This window comes from Amblyraja radiata, chromosome 9, assembly GCF_010909765.2.
Source record: "Amblyraja radiata isolate CabotCenter1 chromosome 9, sAmbRad1.1.pri, whole genome shotgun sequence".
In the NCBI taxonomy this organism is placed as follows: domain Eukaryota; kingdom Metazoa; phylum Chordata; class Chondrichthyes; order Rajiformes; family Rajidae; genus Amblyraja; species Amblyraja radiata.
Genome location: NC_045964.1, coordinates 8252944 through 8270489, shown reverse-complemented (window position 1 = coordinate 8270489; position 17546 = coordinate 8252944). Strand labels below are relative to the sequence as shown.

At 45.1% G+C, this 17546-nt stretch overlaps 1 protein-coding gene across 1 annotated transcript in view; it reads left to right on the top strand.

The window, feature by feature from the left end:
- plekhd1 (pleckstrin homology and coiled-coil domain containing D1) overlaps positions 1-12564 on the top strand; it is a 75536-nt gene extending 62972 nt beyond the window's left edge. Inside the window, exon 13 of the mRNA XM_033026643.1 lies at positions 11842-12564. Within this exon, the coding sequence (XP_032882534.1) occupies positions 11842-11993 (152 nt within the window). The 3' untranslated portion in view covers positions 11994-12564. The remainder of the gene's footprint in view (positions 1-11841) is intronic.
- The last annotated feature ends 4982 nt before the right edge of the window (positions 12565-17546 follow it).

Here is a 17546-nt window from a genome sequence, read left to right as displayed (position 1 = left end):
CCTTTTCACAATGGCAGGCAGTGACTAGTGGGGTACCGCAAGGCTCAGTGCTGGGACCCCAGCTATTTACAATATATATTAATGATTTGGACGAGGGAATTGAATGCAACATCTCCAAGTTTGCGGATGACACGAAGCTGGGGGGCGGTGTTAGCTGTGAGGAGGATGCTAGGAGGCTGCAAGGTGACTTGGATAGGCTGGGTGAGTGGGCAAATGCATGGCAGATGCAGTATAATATGGATAAATGTGAGGTTATCCACTTTGGTGGCAAAAACAGGAAAGTAGACTATTATCTGAATGGTGGCCGATTAGGAAAAGGGGGGATGCAACGAGACCTGGGTGTCATGGTACACCAGTCATTGGAAGTAGGCATGCAGGTGCAGCAGGCAGTGAAGAAAGCGAATGGTATGTTAGCATTCATAGCAAAAGGATTTGAGTATAGGAGCAGGGAGGTTCTACTGCGTTTGTACAGGGTCTTGGTGAGACCACACCCGGAGTATTGCGTACAGTTTTGGTCTCCTAATTTGAGAAAAGACATTCTTGCCATAGAGGGAGTACAGAGAAGGTTCACCAGACTGATTCCTGGGATGTCAGGACTTTCATATGAAGAAAGACTGGAAAGACTCGGCTTGTACTCGCTAGAATTTAGAAGACTGAGGGGGGATCTTATAGAAATGTACAAAATTCTTAAGGGGTTGGACAGGCTAGATGCAGGAAGATTGTTCCCGATGTTGGGGAAGTCCAGAACAAGGGGTCACAGTTTAAGGATAAGGGGGAAATCTTTTAGGACCGAGATGAGAAAAACATTTTTCACACAGAGAGTGGTGAATCTCTGGAATTCTCTGCCACAGAAGGTAGTTGAGGCCGGTTCATTGGCTATATTTAAGAGGGAGTTAGATGTGGCCCTTGTGGCTAAAGGGATCAGGTGGTCTGGATAGAAGGCAGGTACAGGATACTGAGTTGGATGATCAGCCATGATCATATTGAAGGGCCTAATGGCCTACTCCTGCACCTATTTTCTATGTTTCTATGTTTCTATGATTACAATCGAGCCATTTACAGTGCACGATAAGGAAATAATATTTAGTGCAAGGATAAGGGAATAACGTTTAGTGCAAGGTAAAGCCAATGAAGTCCGATCAAAGAAACTCAGAGGGTCACCGATGAAGTAGATAATAGTGCAGCACTGCTCTCTGGTTGTGGTAGAATGGTTCAGTTGCCTGATAACAGCTGGGAAGAAACTGTCCCTGAATCTGGAGGTGTGCGTTTTCACACTTCTCGGAGATAGTGGTGGGTTTGGCCGCTGAGGCAATATGGGTAGAGCTCGAATATAAGAAAGGTGCAAGCACTCAGATGGGAGTGACTGATGGGAGTCAATAATGACTGGAACATGCTCAGTGTCAAAGGGTTAGATGGGGCAGAATTTGTGAGGTGCAGATATGAATGTCCAACCCAAGAAGGGAATATATTGGACCTTGTGTTGGGAAATGAGCCTGGCCAGGTGACCAGTATTTCAATGGAAGAACAATTTGGGAACAACGACCACAACTCCTAAGATTTTAGGATTGTTTTTAGTAGGATGAAGACTGGACCTTATCGGAAGGTACTGAGGTGAAGTAGGCCAAACTATAACATTATTGGTCAGGAGCTTGGGAGGGTACACTGGGAGCAGTTGTTAATTGGATGAGTCCACATCTCATACGTGGGAGTTGTTTAAAGGCCAGTTGAAGTTCAGAAACTGCATGTTCCAATAAGAAGGAGGGATGAGGATGGCAAAGAGAGGCAACCTTGGATAATCGCAGACTGTAAATTGGGTCGAAAAGAAAAAGGAAGCTCTTGAAAGGTTTAAGAGGATGGAATCTAACAGGGACTTTGAGGAATATAATGACAAGAGGAAATAACTCAAGTGGGTGAACATAAGGGCTAAAAGGGGCCACAAAATGGCTTTGGTGAGTCTGATTAAAGCTTTTTATGCCTACATTAAGAACAAGAAGGTAACCAGGGAGAAGGTAAGACTGCTCAAGGATAAAGGAGGGAATTTGTACTTGGAGTCTAGGGTTCTACGCAAGGTAGTAAACAGATACTGTTTTCACCAAGGAGAAGCACATGGAGGGCCATAAAACTGGGGGAATGCTAATATGCAAGGGCAATTTGAGATTATGAAAGGTTATGGGGCTTTTAAAGATATTAAGGTGGATAAATTCCCATACCTGATGGGATCTATCCCATGTTATCGAGAGAGGCAAGAGAGGAAATTGTGGAAGCCTTGATGGAGATTTTTGCATCTTCTCTTGCCACAGGCAAGGTCCCAGAGGACTAAAGGGTAGCCAATGTTGTACCTTTAGTTAAGAAGGGAGTGGAGAGAATCCAGGAAATTATAGGCCTCTGTACCTCTAATCAGCAGTAGGGAAGCTATTGGAGAGGATTCGTTGGGATAGGATTTACTCCCATTTGGAAAATAATAGATTCATTAGGGACACTCAGCATGGGTTTTCACACGACAGGCCACATCTTACTAACTTACTTGTGTTTTTTGAGGAGGTGAGAAGGTGATCGATGAGGGTAGGGTAGTAGATGTTATCTACATGGATTTTAGTAACGCGTTTGATAACGTTTCCCTATGTAGGATGATCCAGAAAATTAAGATGCAAGTGATTAACAGTGACTTGGTCATATGTATTGAGAACTGGCTTACTGAAAGAAGGCAGAGATTTTGGTGGAAGGACAATTTTCAAGCTGGAGATCTGAGATCAGTGGAGTCCCGCAGGAATCGGTGCTGGGACCTCTGCTTTTTTTGATAGATTTAAATGATTTTGATGGGTTGGGTAGTAGGTTTGCAGATGACATCAAGATTGCTGGGGTCGCAAACTGTGAGGAAGGCTGTCAAAGTATACAATGAGATGTAGATCAGCTTCAGAAATAGGCAGAGAAATTGCAGATGGACTTTAATCCGAGCAAATGTGGTGATGCATTTTGTGAGGTCAAACGTAAGGGGAAAATATACAATTAATGGCTTGACCTTTAACAGCATTGATCTTTGGGGTCCAAGTCCAATCGTGGACGACAGATGGCACAATGGGCTAAGTGTTCGGCTGGCAACCGGAAGGTAGCCGGTTCGAATCCCGCTTGGAGTGCATACTGTCGTTGTGTCCTTGGGCAAGACACTTCACCCACCTTTGCCTGTGTGTGAATGTGTGTGAGTGATTGGTGGTGGTCGGAGGGGCCGTAGGCGCAGATTGGCAGCCACGCTTCCGTCAGTCTGCCCCAGGGCAGCTGTGGCTACAGAAGTAGCTTACCACCACCGAGTGTGACTGAGGAGTGAATGAATAATGCGATGTAAAGCGCCTTGAGTATTAGAAAGGCGCTATATAAATCCCATCCATTATTATTATTATTAACTCCCTGAGAGTGCCAACAAAGTAGACAGAGTGGTAGAGTTGACAGTGAGTATAAGAGTCAGGAAGTCATGATGCAGCTTTATAGGACTTTCATTAAGCCGCATTTGGAGTATTGCATGCAGTTTTGGTCATCCCATTATAGAAAGTATTGGAAAGTGTGCAGAGGTAGTTTATAAGAATAATGCCTGGATTAGCAAGTATTAGTTACTGGGAGAGGTTGGACATTCTTAGATTGTTTTCTCTTGGATTCTGGTGGTCATGAGAGGACCTAGTAGAAGTATATAACATTATTAGAGGCATATATAGGGTAAACAGTCAAAACATGTTTCTTAGGATAAAAAAATCAAATGGCAGAGGGCATAGTTTTAATTTGAGAGTGGCAAAGTTTAAAGGCAATGTGTGGAGGTTTTGTGCATAGTGCATTGTGCATGGTGTATGCCTGGAATGCATTGCCAGAGTGGTGGATGAGGCAGATGCAATGGTGCAATTTAAGAGACTTTTGGATTGGCATATGGATATGCAGGGAATAAAGGGATATGGATATAGGTACCCAAGTGACAATAAAGTATCATTCATTCTTGTACAGGCAGATAAGAGTTGGTCTTGGCAACATGTTTGGCACAGACATTGTGGGCCGAAGGGCCTGTTCTTGTGCTGTACAGTTTGTTTTATGTTGCAAAGTAGCAAATGCTGAGATATGATTGTGACCAGCATTGCCCCAGCGCTCACCACTACCCTCTAGGGTACCTGCTGACCTATGTATTGCAGATTGTGTTTGTCAGCCTCAGCCTCCTAACAGGGAGACTTTCAGTGGGGAGGCTCTCTGCTGTTCACTGCTACCATTGGGAGGGGCGAGTGGCTCGAAATAATGTCACCCTCAAAAATACCTGGGAATAGTTTGCAAAGCTAGGCCTGCAACTTGCTGGCTGACAATATGTTTAAAGGATGCAGCATGGAAACCGGCCCTTCAGTCCACCCAGTTCTCGCCAACCATTGATCATTGGGCACGGCGATGGCGTAGTTGTAGGGCTATTGCCTTACAGCGCCAGAGACCCGGGTTCGATCCTGGCTACGGGTGCTTGTCTTCATGGAGTATACGTTCTCCTATGACCGCGTGGGTTTTCTCCGAGATCTTCGTTTTCCTCCCACACTCCAAAGAAGTTCAGGTTTGAGGGTTAATTGGCTTGGTATAAATGTAAAATTGTCCCTAATGTGTGTAGGATAGTGTTATTGTGCGGGGATCGCTGGTCGGTGCAAACTCAGTAGGCCGCAGAGCCTGCTTCCGTGCTGTATCTCTAAACTAAACCAAACTAAGCTAGACTAAACTAAATTCATTCATACTAGTTCTATGTTATTCCACTTTCACATCCACTGGCTACACTCTAGGGGCAATTTACAGAGGTCAATTAACCTACAAATTGATGTGTCTTTGGAATGTGGGAGGAAACCAGAGCACCCAGAGGAAACACACGCGGTCACAGGGAGAACATGCAAACTCCACACAGACAGCATCCAGGGTCAGGATTGAACCCTGGTCTGCGGCGCTGTGAGACAACCAATCTACTAGCTGCGCCATGTGTCATGATCAAATCTGTGAAAGATATTTAAAGACTAAAACTATCGTAAAAACTCTAACATTTTAAAGTAATTAGTAGTTTTAATGAAAAACAAAGCCAATACATTCAGGAAAATGTAAGTTGTGTAATGTCTAGTTGGTGGCAGCCAGAGTTATGGTTTTGCCCTGACAACCAGTAGAGAGGCCATTGTGGGGAGCTGGGGAATGTGTGCCTCCACACCAGTACAACATCGGAGTGCGGTTGGGAAAGCAGATCAGTGATATCCACACTCACGCAGGAATACCAAGCGTGGTGACAGGAAATTAGAACATAGAACAGTACTGCACAGGAACAGGCCCTTCAGCCCACAATATCAGTGTCGAACATGTCAAGACCAACTTTTATCTGCCTGCACATATTACATATCCCTCCATTCCCTGCATATCTATGTGCTGATCCAAAAGTCTCTAAAATACGACTGAAGGGAATTGATGGGCAGTTCTGCGAGGAACTTGTGGATTCTCCTGGATTTTTTTAATCAGTGATTTTTTTATTTTGAGATTGAGGGCTAGATTCCAAGCAGTCCAGAGGGGAGAACATCTATACTCTTCAGGATAGATGTTGTTCCAGCCCAACCACCGCACCTTTGACTGTGGGACATCCTAAGTACTGTCTGGGAGTTTCAGCTGAGACTTTATGCTGATTCCTCTGGAATTGGCCTTGTCGATAACCCCACGGTGGGCGGTCGTAATTTTTTTCACAGGGTGGAAATGTCAAAGACTAGAAGTATAGCTTTAAGGTGAGCGAGGCAAAGTTTGAAGGACATGAATGGAGAAAGCCTCAATGGAGAGTGGTGGGTGACTGGAAGAGGTGATGATGGAGGTAGATACAATAGGGCGTTTAAAAGGTATCTAGATAGTGTGGGCCATCTTGTGGCCGAGCCACTTTGGTCTCGAACCGTCGATCGTCGAGCTCAAGCTCTCGTGTGAACTACTTTGATCTGGGTCGACAAATCAACGCCGATCTGGGTGGTCAGCTAATGGGGTGCAGCAGACGACAGAGCTAGTCTTCACTTGGCAGTTAACACACCTTGCCCTTTTGTACTAATATTAAACTGAGCGTTTAAATATTAAATTGAGTGTTTATACAATACGTGAACCTCTTCAATAGGCACATAGATATGCAGGGATTGAGGGAAATGGATCACATGCAGGCAGAGGAAACCGTTAACGGCATCAGACTTGGCATGGGCCGAAGGACCTTTTCCTGTGCTGTACTGTTCTAGGTAACTCTGGGGTTTACCTGAAACTCTAGGGATGTGAAGCAGTTGGTGAGAATAGCCAGTGATCCTAGTTTTCTCCTCACCTTGTGTTCAGAGGTTTCACAACTGTGAGACACACATGAATCTGGTGTCCGAGTACATGATTCACCAAAGGCTGGTGCACAGGTACAGAGAGTAACTAGGAAAGCCGAAGAAACATTATTATTGACTGTTAATGTTTCACATGAGGATAATGGCTTGGAAACTTGGAGAAATTTTACTCAACTAGAATAGATGAACAGATTATGAGAAGAGGGGAGGAACAGGCAAGGGAATTAAACATGTCAGAGATTACTTGATTGGTTCCGAGGAGTTTTAACAGAATGGGTGTGGAGGAGATGTTTACTCTGGTGAAAGAATCTGGAAGTAGGGGTCATTGTATTAAAAAAAAATGAAGGCTCGCCTATTCAAGAAAATAATAGGGCAATTTTTTTCACTTTGAGGGTTATTAGTTTTTAGAACTTACTCGGATGGCATGGAAGCAAATTTTTGTTGAATATTTCAACAAAAGTGGACAGATAATTGATTAGCAAGGAGGTGAAAGGTTGTCGGGCAGGCGTGATGTGGAGCATTTGGTGACAGCCTAATCACCTGTAATCGACTAAAAGAATCGCCTAAACTGGGAGGAAACTGGAGATCCCGGAGAAAAACCACGCAGGTCACAGGGAGAAAGTACAAACTCTGTACAGACAGCACCTGTAGTCAGGATTGAACCCAGGTTTCTGGAGCTGTAAGGCAGCAACTCTTCCGCTGTGCCACCGTGCGGGTGAGACTGTAGATGGTTAATGTCAGGATACGAGGTATGGTTAATCCAGTTTTCCAGAAATTCGAAGTGTAGTTTTTGAAACTGACACGAATCAAGAGTGTTTAATTGTAACATGCACCCGAAATGGAACAGTAAAAGTCTTACTAGCTGCAGTTTTAAAGACACAATAAATGCTACAACACAAGAAATATACAATAAATAATCAGTTTTACTTGGTAAACCAGACCATAATAGTGCAAGTCAACGTATTTAGTGCAACTTGAGTAATATAATGCCCCTGACCCACTTAGGAAATCTGAACGGAAACCTCTGGAGACTTTGCACCCCACCCAAGGTTTTCCGTGCGGTTCCCGGAGGTTGCCGGAGGTTTTTGTCAGTCTCCCTACCTACTTCCACTACCTGCAACCTCCGGCAACCACCTGCAACCTCAGGGAACCGCACGGAAACCTTGGGTGGGGCGCAAAGTCTCCAGAGGTTTCCATTCAGGTTTCCTAAGTGGGACAGGGGCATAAAGGTCTACAGTAGATAATTGCTGACGGTACGGTTAGGATTGTTCAGTGTGGTTGATGGGAAGGAGCTATTCGAACTTCGAGGTGATGGTTCTCAAGCTCCTGTATTTTCATCCCGATGGGAACAGTGATGGGAGAGTGTTGCCAGGGTCTGTGATAATATTAGGTACCTTCTTGAAGTAATGCTTCCTTTGATGGTGGGGAGGTCAATACCTGCGATGAACCAGGCAAGTCCAATACTTTCCGCAGCCCCTTTCATTCCTGAGCGTTCGATGTTACCGAACCAGACCATGATGTAACCAGTTAGTATGCTCTCCATTGTACACCTGTACAGGCAACATACATCCATTTCACTGGAGGAGAAAATATAAGAATAAAATATATCTAAATGCGAAGTTCCGTTGGCGAAAGGTGTGAACGGTTAGTTTTCTTATGGCGCTTTCTATGAGTTTGAGCAAGTTGATAAAACTCACAACATGGCAGGAGGAAGCTCATAGAACAACTGCTGAATGCATGGCAAATTAATTGCAAGTTTTATTGAAGACTAGATTGGGTCCCTATTACACAGGAGGCCTGGTCCCCCAATGCAACCCGTTCCCCCAACGTAAAATTCCGCCACACACCCATTCCCCCAACGCAATATTCCACCACTCACCCATAGCCCCCAACTGTGCAGGGGCGGCTTATTTCCCATTATTCACCCTCCCTCATTTTAAACTTTTAAAAAAATCCAATTGCACTTGGTGCCAGGAAAACAAATCCATTTCTGCCAGACTCAGTCCTGTGATTGAAACATTGTTGCAGGCAGGACCAGCAGGATTTTTCACACTGAGAAGTTAATGAAAAGTAGTTTTTTTCAAAGTTTTAAATGTGAATAGCTTGTAAAATATACCATCAATCTGAACGAAATTATACAACACACCACAGGACAATAGTGAGTAAGGTGGTCCAAAAAATGGTAGCGCTATCGTGTGCCCTTTTGGCGTAATTCAGGCCATGAATCGCACACACACAAACAAGATGAGAGTTTTAGTAATAAGCTAGACTGTGGGACCCATTGGGTCCCAGCTGCACACGGGAGGGCTGGTCCCCCAATGCAATATTCCACCTCTCCACCAATTGCAATATTGCTGGCCACTGGGGAGTGGGGGGTGGGGGGAGGGGGGGGGGGGCTTTCTGGAGCACTAGCATGGTGTTGTGGGCTGAAGTGACTGGTTTCCAGAGAGCTAGTATGGACATTGTGGGCCGAATGGATTCTTGGGCTGGCAGCTCAGTCACTGAGGCCACTCACACACACACACACACACACACACACACACACACACACACACACACACACACACACACACACACGCACACACACACACACACTCACACCCACACACACACACACACACAAACACATACACACACATACACTCACACTATATGGGAGTAAACTTTCTTGAATACTCATAAGGCTGAGCGCAGCCTCTCCATTTCGGGGCTTCCGCAGTCAGCAGGACTTCCGCAATCAGCATGATCTCTGCACTTACCGGAAATTATGCAATCAGCGCGACCTCTGCACTCACCGGAAATTACGCAATCAGCGCGACCTGTCCATTAAGCGGCAGTCACGAAATGAGCGGGCCTTTTGAACCAAGCACAGTCGGACCTAATAAAGCATTTATTCCATCCAAACACAGTCAGACCTAATAAAATCTTTGTAGTTTCAAGCACAGGCAGGGCAGCAGGCCAAACAATTCATGACATTGTTATTAAGGGCTAACAAATCATTTATTGCAAGTACATTGCAGACTCACAGTTCAGTTGCTTCATAGCTTAGAATGAGAGTCGTGGCCTCTCCCTCGTGATCTTGCAGAGTGACTGACTCACGTCTCCGCTCCAGTCTGTGTCCAGAACGCTCTGGAGTAGGTTTTCATCAAGGAGCTCTCTGTACTTTGCTCCGTTCATCTTTCCCTCGATCCTGACTAGTCTCCCAGTTCCTGCCACTGAAAAACATCCCCCCAGAATGATGCTGCCACCACCATGCTTCACCGTAGGTATGGTATTGGCCAGGTGAAGAGCAATGCCTGGTTTCCTCCAGACATGACACTTGGCATTCAGGCCAAAGAGTTCAATCTTGGTTTCATCAAACCAGAGAATCTTGTTTCTCATGCCTTTTGGTAAACTCCAAGCGGGCTGTCATGTGCCACTCTATCATAAAGGCCAAATCGGTGGAGTGCTGCAGATATAGTTGTCCTTCTGGATGTTTCTCCCATCTCCACAGAGGAACTCTGGAGCTCTGTCAGAGTGACCATCGGGTTCTTGGTCACCTCCCTGACCAAGACCCTTCTCCCCGATTGCTCAGTTTGGCCGAGCGGCCAACTCTATGAAGAGTCCTGGTGGTTCCAAAGTTCTTCCATTTAAGTATCACGGAGGCCACTGCGCTCTTCGGGACCTGAAATGCTGCAGAAATTGTTTTATACCCTTCCCCAGAACTGTGTCTCGACACAATCCTGTCTCGGAGGTCTACGGACAATTCCTTCGTCTTCATGGCTTGGTTTTTGCCCTGACATGCACTGTCATCTGTGGGATCTTATATAGATAGATGTGTGCCTTTCCAAATCATGTCTAATCAATTTAATTTACCACTTGTGGACTCAAATCAAGTTGTAGAAACATCTCAAGGATAATCAATGGAAACAGGATGAACCTAAGCTCAATTTTGAGTGTCATAGCAAAGGGTCTGAATACTTATGTAAATGTGATATTTCAGTTATTTCTTTTTAATTACTTTGCAAAAATGTCTAAACACCTGTTTTCGCTTCTTCATTCTGGGGTATTGTGTGTAAATTGATGATAAAAAAAAGAAGAATTTAATCCATTTTAAAATAAGGCTGGTAACGTAACAAAATGTGGAAAAGGTGAAGGGGTCTGAATACTTTCTGAATCCACTGTAGATGTGGAGGTATGTTCTACTAGATGGATAGAAGATTGACTAGACTGGCAGTGGCAATGGTTGGCTGCCAGTGACTAATTGTGGTCCGCAGGGGTCGGTGTTGGGGCTGCAACTCGTCACGATGTCCATCAATGATTTGGATGAGGGAATTGAAGGCTTTGTGGCCAAATTTGAAGATGATACGAAGATAGGTGGAAGGGCAGGTAGTGCACAAGCAAGGACTCTGCAGAAGGACTTGGACAGGTTGGGAGATTGGGCAGAGAAGTGGCAAATAGAACGCAGTATAGCAAAGTGGGCAGTAATGCATTTTGGTAGTAGGAATAAAGGCCTAGACTATTTTCTAAATGGGGAGAGCGTAGAGGCACCAAACGTGGTGAACAAATCAGTTACTTTATTCAGGCACAAAAGGTTCATTAGACATGCACGTTGGTCTTCTAACTTAAAGTTATTGTTGCTGCTGCGAGGCTGTTGCCTCGTGGGCTCGAGCTGAGTCCCTGCTGAGGTGGAAGGCCACTCACCCCTAGAGAGAAGAGAGCTGGTCAGCTCAAAGTAAGAGAGAGAGAGAGGGTTGTCCCAGGGTTGTCTCCCAGTTTCTGCCGCTGAAAAACATCCCTCCAGAATGATGCTGCCACCACCATGCTTCACCGTATGTATGGTATTGGCCAGGTGATGAACGGTGCCTGGTTTTGAAGGGCCGAATGGCCTCCTCCTGCACCTATTTTCTGTTTCTATGTTTCTATGACTTGGGAGTGCTTGTGCAGGATTCACAAAAGTTTAATTTGAAAGTTGAATTGGTAGTAAGGAAAGCAAATGCAATTTTAGCATTCATTTCGAGAGGGCTAGAATATAAAAACAGGGATGTAATGCTGAGTAGTGTAGGAAGGAACTGCAGACGCTGGTTTCAACCGAAGATAGGCACAAGGAGCTGGAGTAACTCAGTAGGTCAGACAACATCTCTGGAGAATAGATGACGTTTCTGGTCGTTTGGGTCACTGAGAGGCACAGTGGAGAAGTCTGTTGGGAGAAGCCCTTTTGTGAGGGGCTGTGTTTTGAGTGTAAATGTGAGGCTTTGGCTCAAGAGGCTTCGGCGAGGATGCTGAGCAGAGTGCGATGGCTGGATGAGGTAACGCCTTTTTTTTGTTGTTGTAACTTTCATCTTTGGTCTAAGTGCAATCAAGATGCCAGTGGTATATTCCTCCTACAGGATATGAAAGATCAGGGGACTTTCAGACATTATGGGGAAAAGGGCATTTGGCACACTTGCCTTCATTGTGAAAGATATTGAGTATAAAAGTTGAGGCATCATTTGTCAATGATGTCCACGTTCTTAACCCTTCCGCTTTGTTTCAGCGAACAATTCCCACTCTCTGGCTGTCCCCCAAGGTGAAGGTGAAGAGGAAATGGAGGAGCTGAAGGAGACAGCCAGGAAACTGAGCAGAGACCGCCGTTTCCGCGAGACCGTCTACAAGTACATGACCTTCAAAGATTCCTCAAAGTCCTGATGCTCGTGAGAGGAAGTTCTGCTTTGCTGTAATGTGATGCTTATATTTTAGGAGCTGTTTTCAATGTCCAACCTATGTAAAGCTGGGTGGGCATGAGTAGGTTAATGCAATAGACTTTTAGTTTCACCTCTGCACTCCCAGCCAGCAGCAGGCTACTTTAATCAACATCTCTGCTGTCTATTAGTGAGCTGGGTTCCAATGGAGTTTTGGGACCTTGACTCATTTCTTCATACGTTGTAAACTATTCCCTTGTTTAGCCCGCTTGATCAGAACTCCCAGGATGCCGAGCGTGGGATTGCAGTTCAAGGAGGAACAGCTCTTGAAATCACAGTGCCAACGGCTGGCTAGAGTTAGGTGAATGTGAGGGACTGTATTTACTCTACACTTTTATCTTGTGTTCCATTAACCCCAGCCACCAAACTCGAGAACCAGTTTCATTTGCAACCACTAACATCCCTCAGTTTAATAAGTGAAACAATTAATGTGATCAATTAAAAGGAGCAAACTGTTCGTGAGGGAGCAAATCTTATTAAAAGCCACTGTGGTATTATAATTAAAACTGTTGAAGGGATCTCCAGAGATGTGTCTCGTGCATTTGCTAGTACATTCTCAGAAGTGTCACCAGCCATGGTTTTGTCACACATCTAATTAAAACATTCATGTGGCACAATTGGAAACATTTCTGGGGCGGTTATTTGCTGCACTGCTGGTGTAGGAAGGGCACAGGAAACCACAAAGATTGGACAATATCCATGGCACCTATTTTGCATTCACAATCTTCCTTGTAGTTCCCTGATCTCTCTGGATCACTGCACAATCCTACCATGACCCTAATTGATGTGTCAGGGTCATTGACTGAACCTTTGCGAATTCCAGTTGGAATGTGTATGGTGCTGGGTGAACCAGAATCAAGGCTTGTGAGCTTGAGGGCAGCAGAGAATCAATTTAATTCCCGTCCAGCTACAGAGACAGGGTCTTGTTTGGGACAGCTGAAAGCTTGTCAGCGACAGGGAATGCATTCCCTGTTGGCACGGTTCTATGCACTAGAACCTCTGCAGCAGCACAGTGCAAAGGAAAAGGAAGCGGCTAACTCAGCAAATAGCAGACATCTGCATTGGGTTTTCTGTATCTATTGGGGAGGTACGTGTGAGGCAAGTGTTTTTTCTGAGGAGGAAACAATAGAAAAACCCCTGCCTGTGGGATGAAGACCTCTCTCTGTGGTGGCTGATGGGATCAGAATGAACAGAGAAATAAATTCTCTTCAATCCACGAACAGTGCAACATAACCCCCACTCCAGAGATTTCTAGGTAAGGTGAAAACCAGACCACTCTGGGGAAGCAAAATGCAGGAAGGGCTGTCTCTGATCCATTCAGGAGGTTGAAGGAAGTCTAGGAGTCCATTGTGGCCCCAATAAATGTCACCAGGGACTCACTGTCTGACCTAGCCAGGTCCACCTCTTGCTGAATATAGTGCAGACAGTCAGCTTCCACTACACTACACTAATATGTGCACTAGAACACTCAGATCTTTCAAAGCCTGTTTAGGATCTTTTTGTGGCCCAATGCTGATGGTTCATTATGATATGGTACTTTATTTGTCACATGTACCGAGGTACAGTGAAATCCATTTTTGTATACAGTTCAGTACATGTATCACTACACATAAGCACTTAGATATTAGATAAGCATTTCAGATACAGTTTAAATGTAGTACACTATTACAGTATAGGGCATCGCCAGTTTGGCATCATTTTCAAGTCCCAGTTGTAAGTGCAGGATTCTTGATCTGACCATGAAGGATCCGTTGTCCTGGTCACGTTGCAGGGTCGGCCTGGCCAAGTGTGGCCGTTGGTATTCTCCGCCACTGCAGGCTGTGTCCAGCCCACATGCTCGGCCTCTTTGAGCGACGCTCGGACCAGCTGAGCCCCAGGCAGCTGCAGGACCTCCAACCGCCGAGGCCATGCACTCCCTTCCGCAGCCAGTCTGCTAACCGGCCCTCCAGGTGGGTTCCCATAGGTCCTCGATCCGAGGCGGGCGAGCCGGGTCTTCCAGGCGGTTCCCCAGGCTATGGGCTGCGGCTCTCCGGGATACTCCCCACCCCGCTTGCGGCTCCCCGGGATACCCTCTGTTCACATGCAAAGAAAGACTTAATTCTAAGGTAAATGCAATTTACCACATGTAAGCCCAATTCTCTGAGATGAGACAAGAAGAGTCCGTAATCTAGGAACATCTTCAATACTCACTATACTCCACAATACTTTGTCACTTAAATCCAACTATTGTATCCACTTCCACCACCTGGCAGTGAGTTCCAAGCACCCACCACTCTCTGTGTAAAAAAAACTTGCCCTACACATCTCCATAATAGACAATAAGTGCAGGAGTAGGCCATTCATCCCTTCGAGCCAGCACCGCCATTCACTGTGATCATCCACTACCTACACTACCTACCTTCCCCCCATATCCCTTGACTCCACTATCTTTAAGAGCTCTATCTAACTCTCTCTTGAAAGCATCCAGAGAATTGGCCTCCATTGCCTTCTGAGGCAGAGAATTTCACATTCACAATCCTCTGGATAAAAAAGTTTTTCCTCATCTCCGTTCTAATCTACCCCTTATTCTTAAACTGTGGCCCCTGATTCTGGACTACCCCAACATCGGGAACATGTTTCCTACCTCTAGCGTGTTCCCTTTCCCCTGCTACCTAAGAGCTGTGCCTTCCATTCTTTGATATTTGCACCCTGGGAATACAGCTCTGACTGTCCGCCCTATCTATGTCTCTCATGATTTTATATGCTTCCATCAGGTCTCCCCACAGCCTCTGATGCTCAGACAAAACAATCCAAGTCTATCCAACCTATCATTATCGCAATACCCCTCTAATCCAGATAGCATTCTGGTAAACCTCTTTACATGCTGTAATGAGGCATCATAACTCCACATAATACGGCCTAACCAAAGTTTCATAAAGCCACAACATGACTTCCTGACCCTTATACTCAATGCCTGGACTGATGAAGGCAAGGATACTATATGCCTACTTTACCACTCTATTTGTGTTGCTACTTTCAGAGAAGTATGAACTTGGACCACAAAGTTCTTCTATACATCAATGGTGTTCAGGGTCGAGCCATTAACTGCATACTTCCCCCTTACATTTGCCCTCCTTACATCCAGTTCCTTAACACAAACAACGATGAACGATCCTGATATGTAATCCTGTGGAACTGCACTAAGCTTCAAACGAATCGAAATCCGACCACAACCATTCTACGTCCCTTCAGCCAAATAACAGTCTATCTAATTACAGAGACATTGAAACTTATTTGGACACAAGCCATGGCCTATCATGTCCATGGCTTAAAATAGACCAATTAATCCCACTTCCTGAGTCTGGTCCATAGCCGTGTAGGTCACAGCTCCTCCAGTCCACATTCAGGCATGGTTTAAAGTCACTGGGCTTTCTGCCTCAGTTGCCCTTTCAAGCAGAGCGTTCCAGACACCCACTCCCTTCTAATCCAACCATTTTACTTAAACCATGCCCCTGGCCTTTGCAAAAAGAAATAACTCTTCTGTTTATCCTGCATAGACCTCTCATCATTTTACACGCCTCAATTATAACACACCACATTTAAATCACTCCTCCATTCCCTTTATTTCAAAGAAAACACCTCCAATCTCTTCCTTTAATTGTAATCCCTCTGTCCTGGCAACATTCTCTTCTGTCTCCCTTATACTTTGTCGCTATTATATCCTTTGTTTGTATTGCAACCGGTACATTTACTCAACTGTTTCATGCAAGACATCTTTATCCTCATTGTCACTGGCTCCACCGGTATAGGCAAGTATGTGTAGGTAGGAACTATAGATGCCGGTTTAAACCGAAGATAGACGCAAAAAGCTGGAGTAACTCAGCAGGTCAGCCAGCATCTCTGGAGAAAAGGAATAGGTGACGTTTTGGGTTGAGACCCTTCTTCAGACTGAGAGTCAGGTGAAAGGGAAACGAGAGATATAGATGGTGATGTAGGGAGAAATAGAACAAATGAATGAATAACTATGTAAAAAAGTATGGTTTCACTTCCACCTTATCCACCTGCCACACTTTCTTCATATTTTGTCCACATTTTGGACATGCACTCCAAGATGCCTCTGTTCTTCTAAGCAAGCTGTATTTTATCATGAAGGTAGAAGGAAACATGAAGTGCTGGAGAAACTCAGCAGGTCAGACAGCATTGGATGGAATGGAAATATGGCATTTCGGGTCAGGGTCCTTCTTCAGACTGATAGGAGTAAGAATGAGAAAGCCTGAAAAGAGAGGTGGGGCGGGACAAGATCTGGCAGGCGAAGGGTGGATACAAGAGAGGGGGGTTTGATTGGCAGATGGGTAAAGTAAATGACAAAGGCTAAAGGTGAAAAGGAGACATAAGAGTATCAGATAATGAGAGAAGAGGAGGAGGAATGAGATAACACATACCAATGAGCATTTTCATGGGAGAAGAACAGCATAGAATGGAATGAAGAAGTCATAGATTCAAGCCATCCCAATAGCTCATGTAGACAAGGTACTGCAGATGCTGGTTTACAAAAAAATGTCACAAAGTGCTGGAGAAACTCAGTGGGTCAGGCATCATCGTTGGAGAACAAGGATCAGTGATGTTTTGGGTCAGGACCCATCTACGGAACAATAAGAGCAGTGGAGTCCGAAAAAGGGCTCCAACTCAAAAATCCACCTAACCATGTTCTCCAGGGATCCTGCCTGACACGCTGAGTAACTCAAGTGCATTGTAGTCTTTTTTTCCCCTTTGCTCATGTTTCAGGGTAGCACGTTGAAGCTCTGTATGAGCCAGTCCGTGTGTGCACATTGTTCCCGATCCAAACAGTTCAATCTTACTCATCATAACCAGATGCCATGAGATCACTAAGAGATGCAAAATCTTTTCATTGCAGTACCGTTATCTGCAATAAATTACCATTTAGTATGAGAGAGAAAATCAAAGCAGCAGTCCTGATGCTCAGCTTCCACATACTAAATGATAATGAGAAGATGGAATAAGCAGGCTTGGCTATGGTAGGTGCCTGGGAACACCACTAGCAGCAGGCTCCTCTCCATACCACACGCACAACATCCTGTCTTGGAAATATATCCCTTCACCATCACTGAACCTCCTCCCCGACATCGCTGTCGAGGGTAGCATCACCAGAAGGGCTGCAGCGTTGAAGAAAGCTGCTCACCTTGGCTTTCTGATGGAATACGCAATAAATGCTGACCTTACCAACGATGCGTGAATGAGAAAGATTCAATCATGTAAGCCGCACTGCTCCAGGAAATGCCCAAGGAGTGGGAAGAAGGGGTGGAATTGGCCATACAGATTAGTTCAATGAGATCATTATGGTGCCATTAGTAATTTCAATGACCATTAAACACAACAATAGGGCATGAGTATAAATATTCTCACTCTTTGTTGAAAGGGCCAATAACATAATCTGTCTATTCCTTTAACCCGATTTTGACTTTTCCCACCTCAAGAGTGTGGCGTTGACAATGGCATCTCC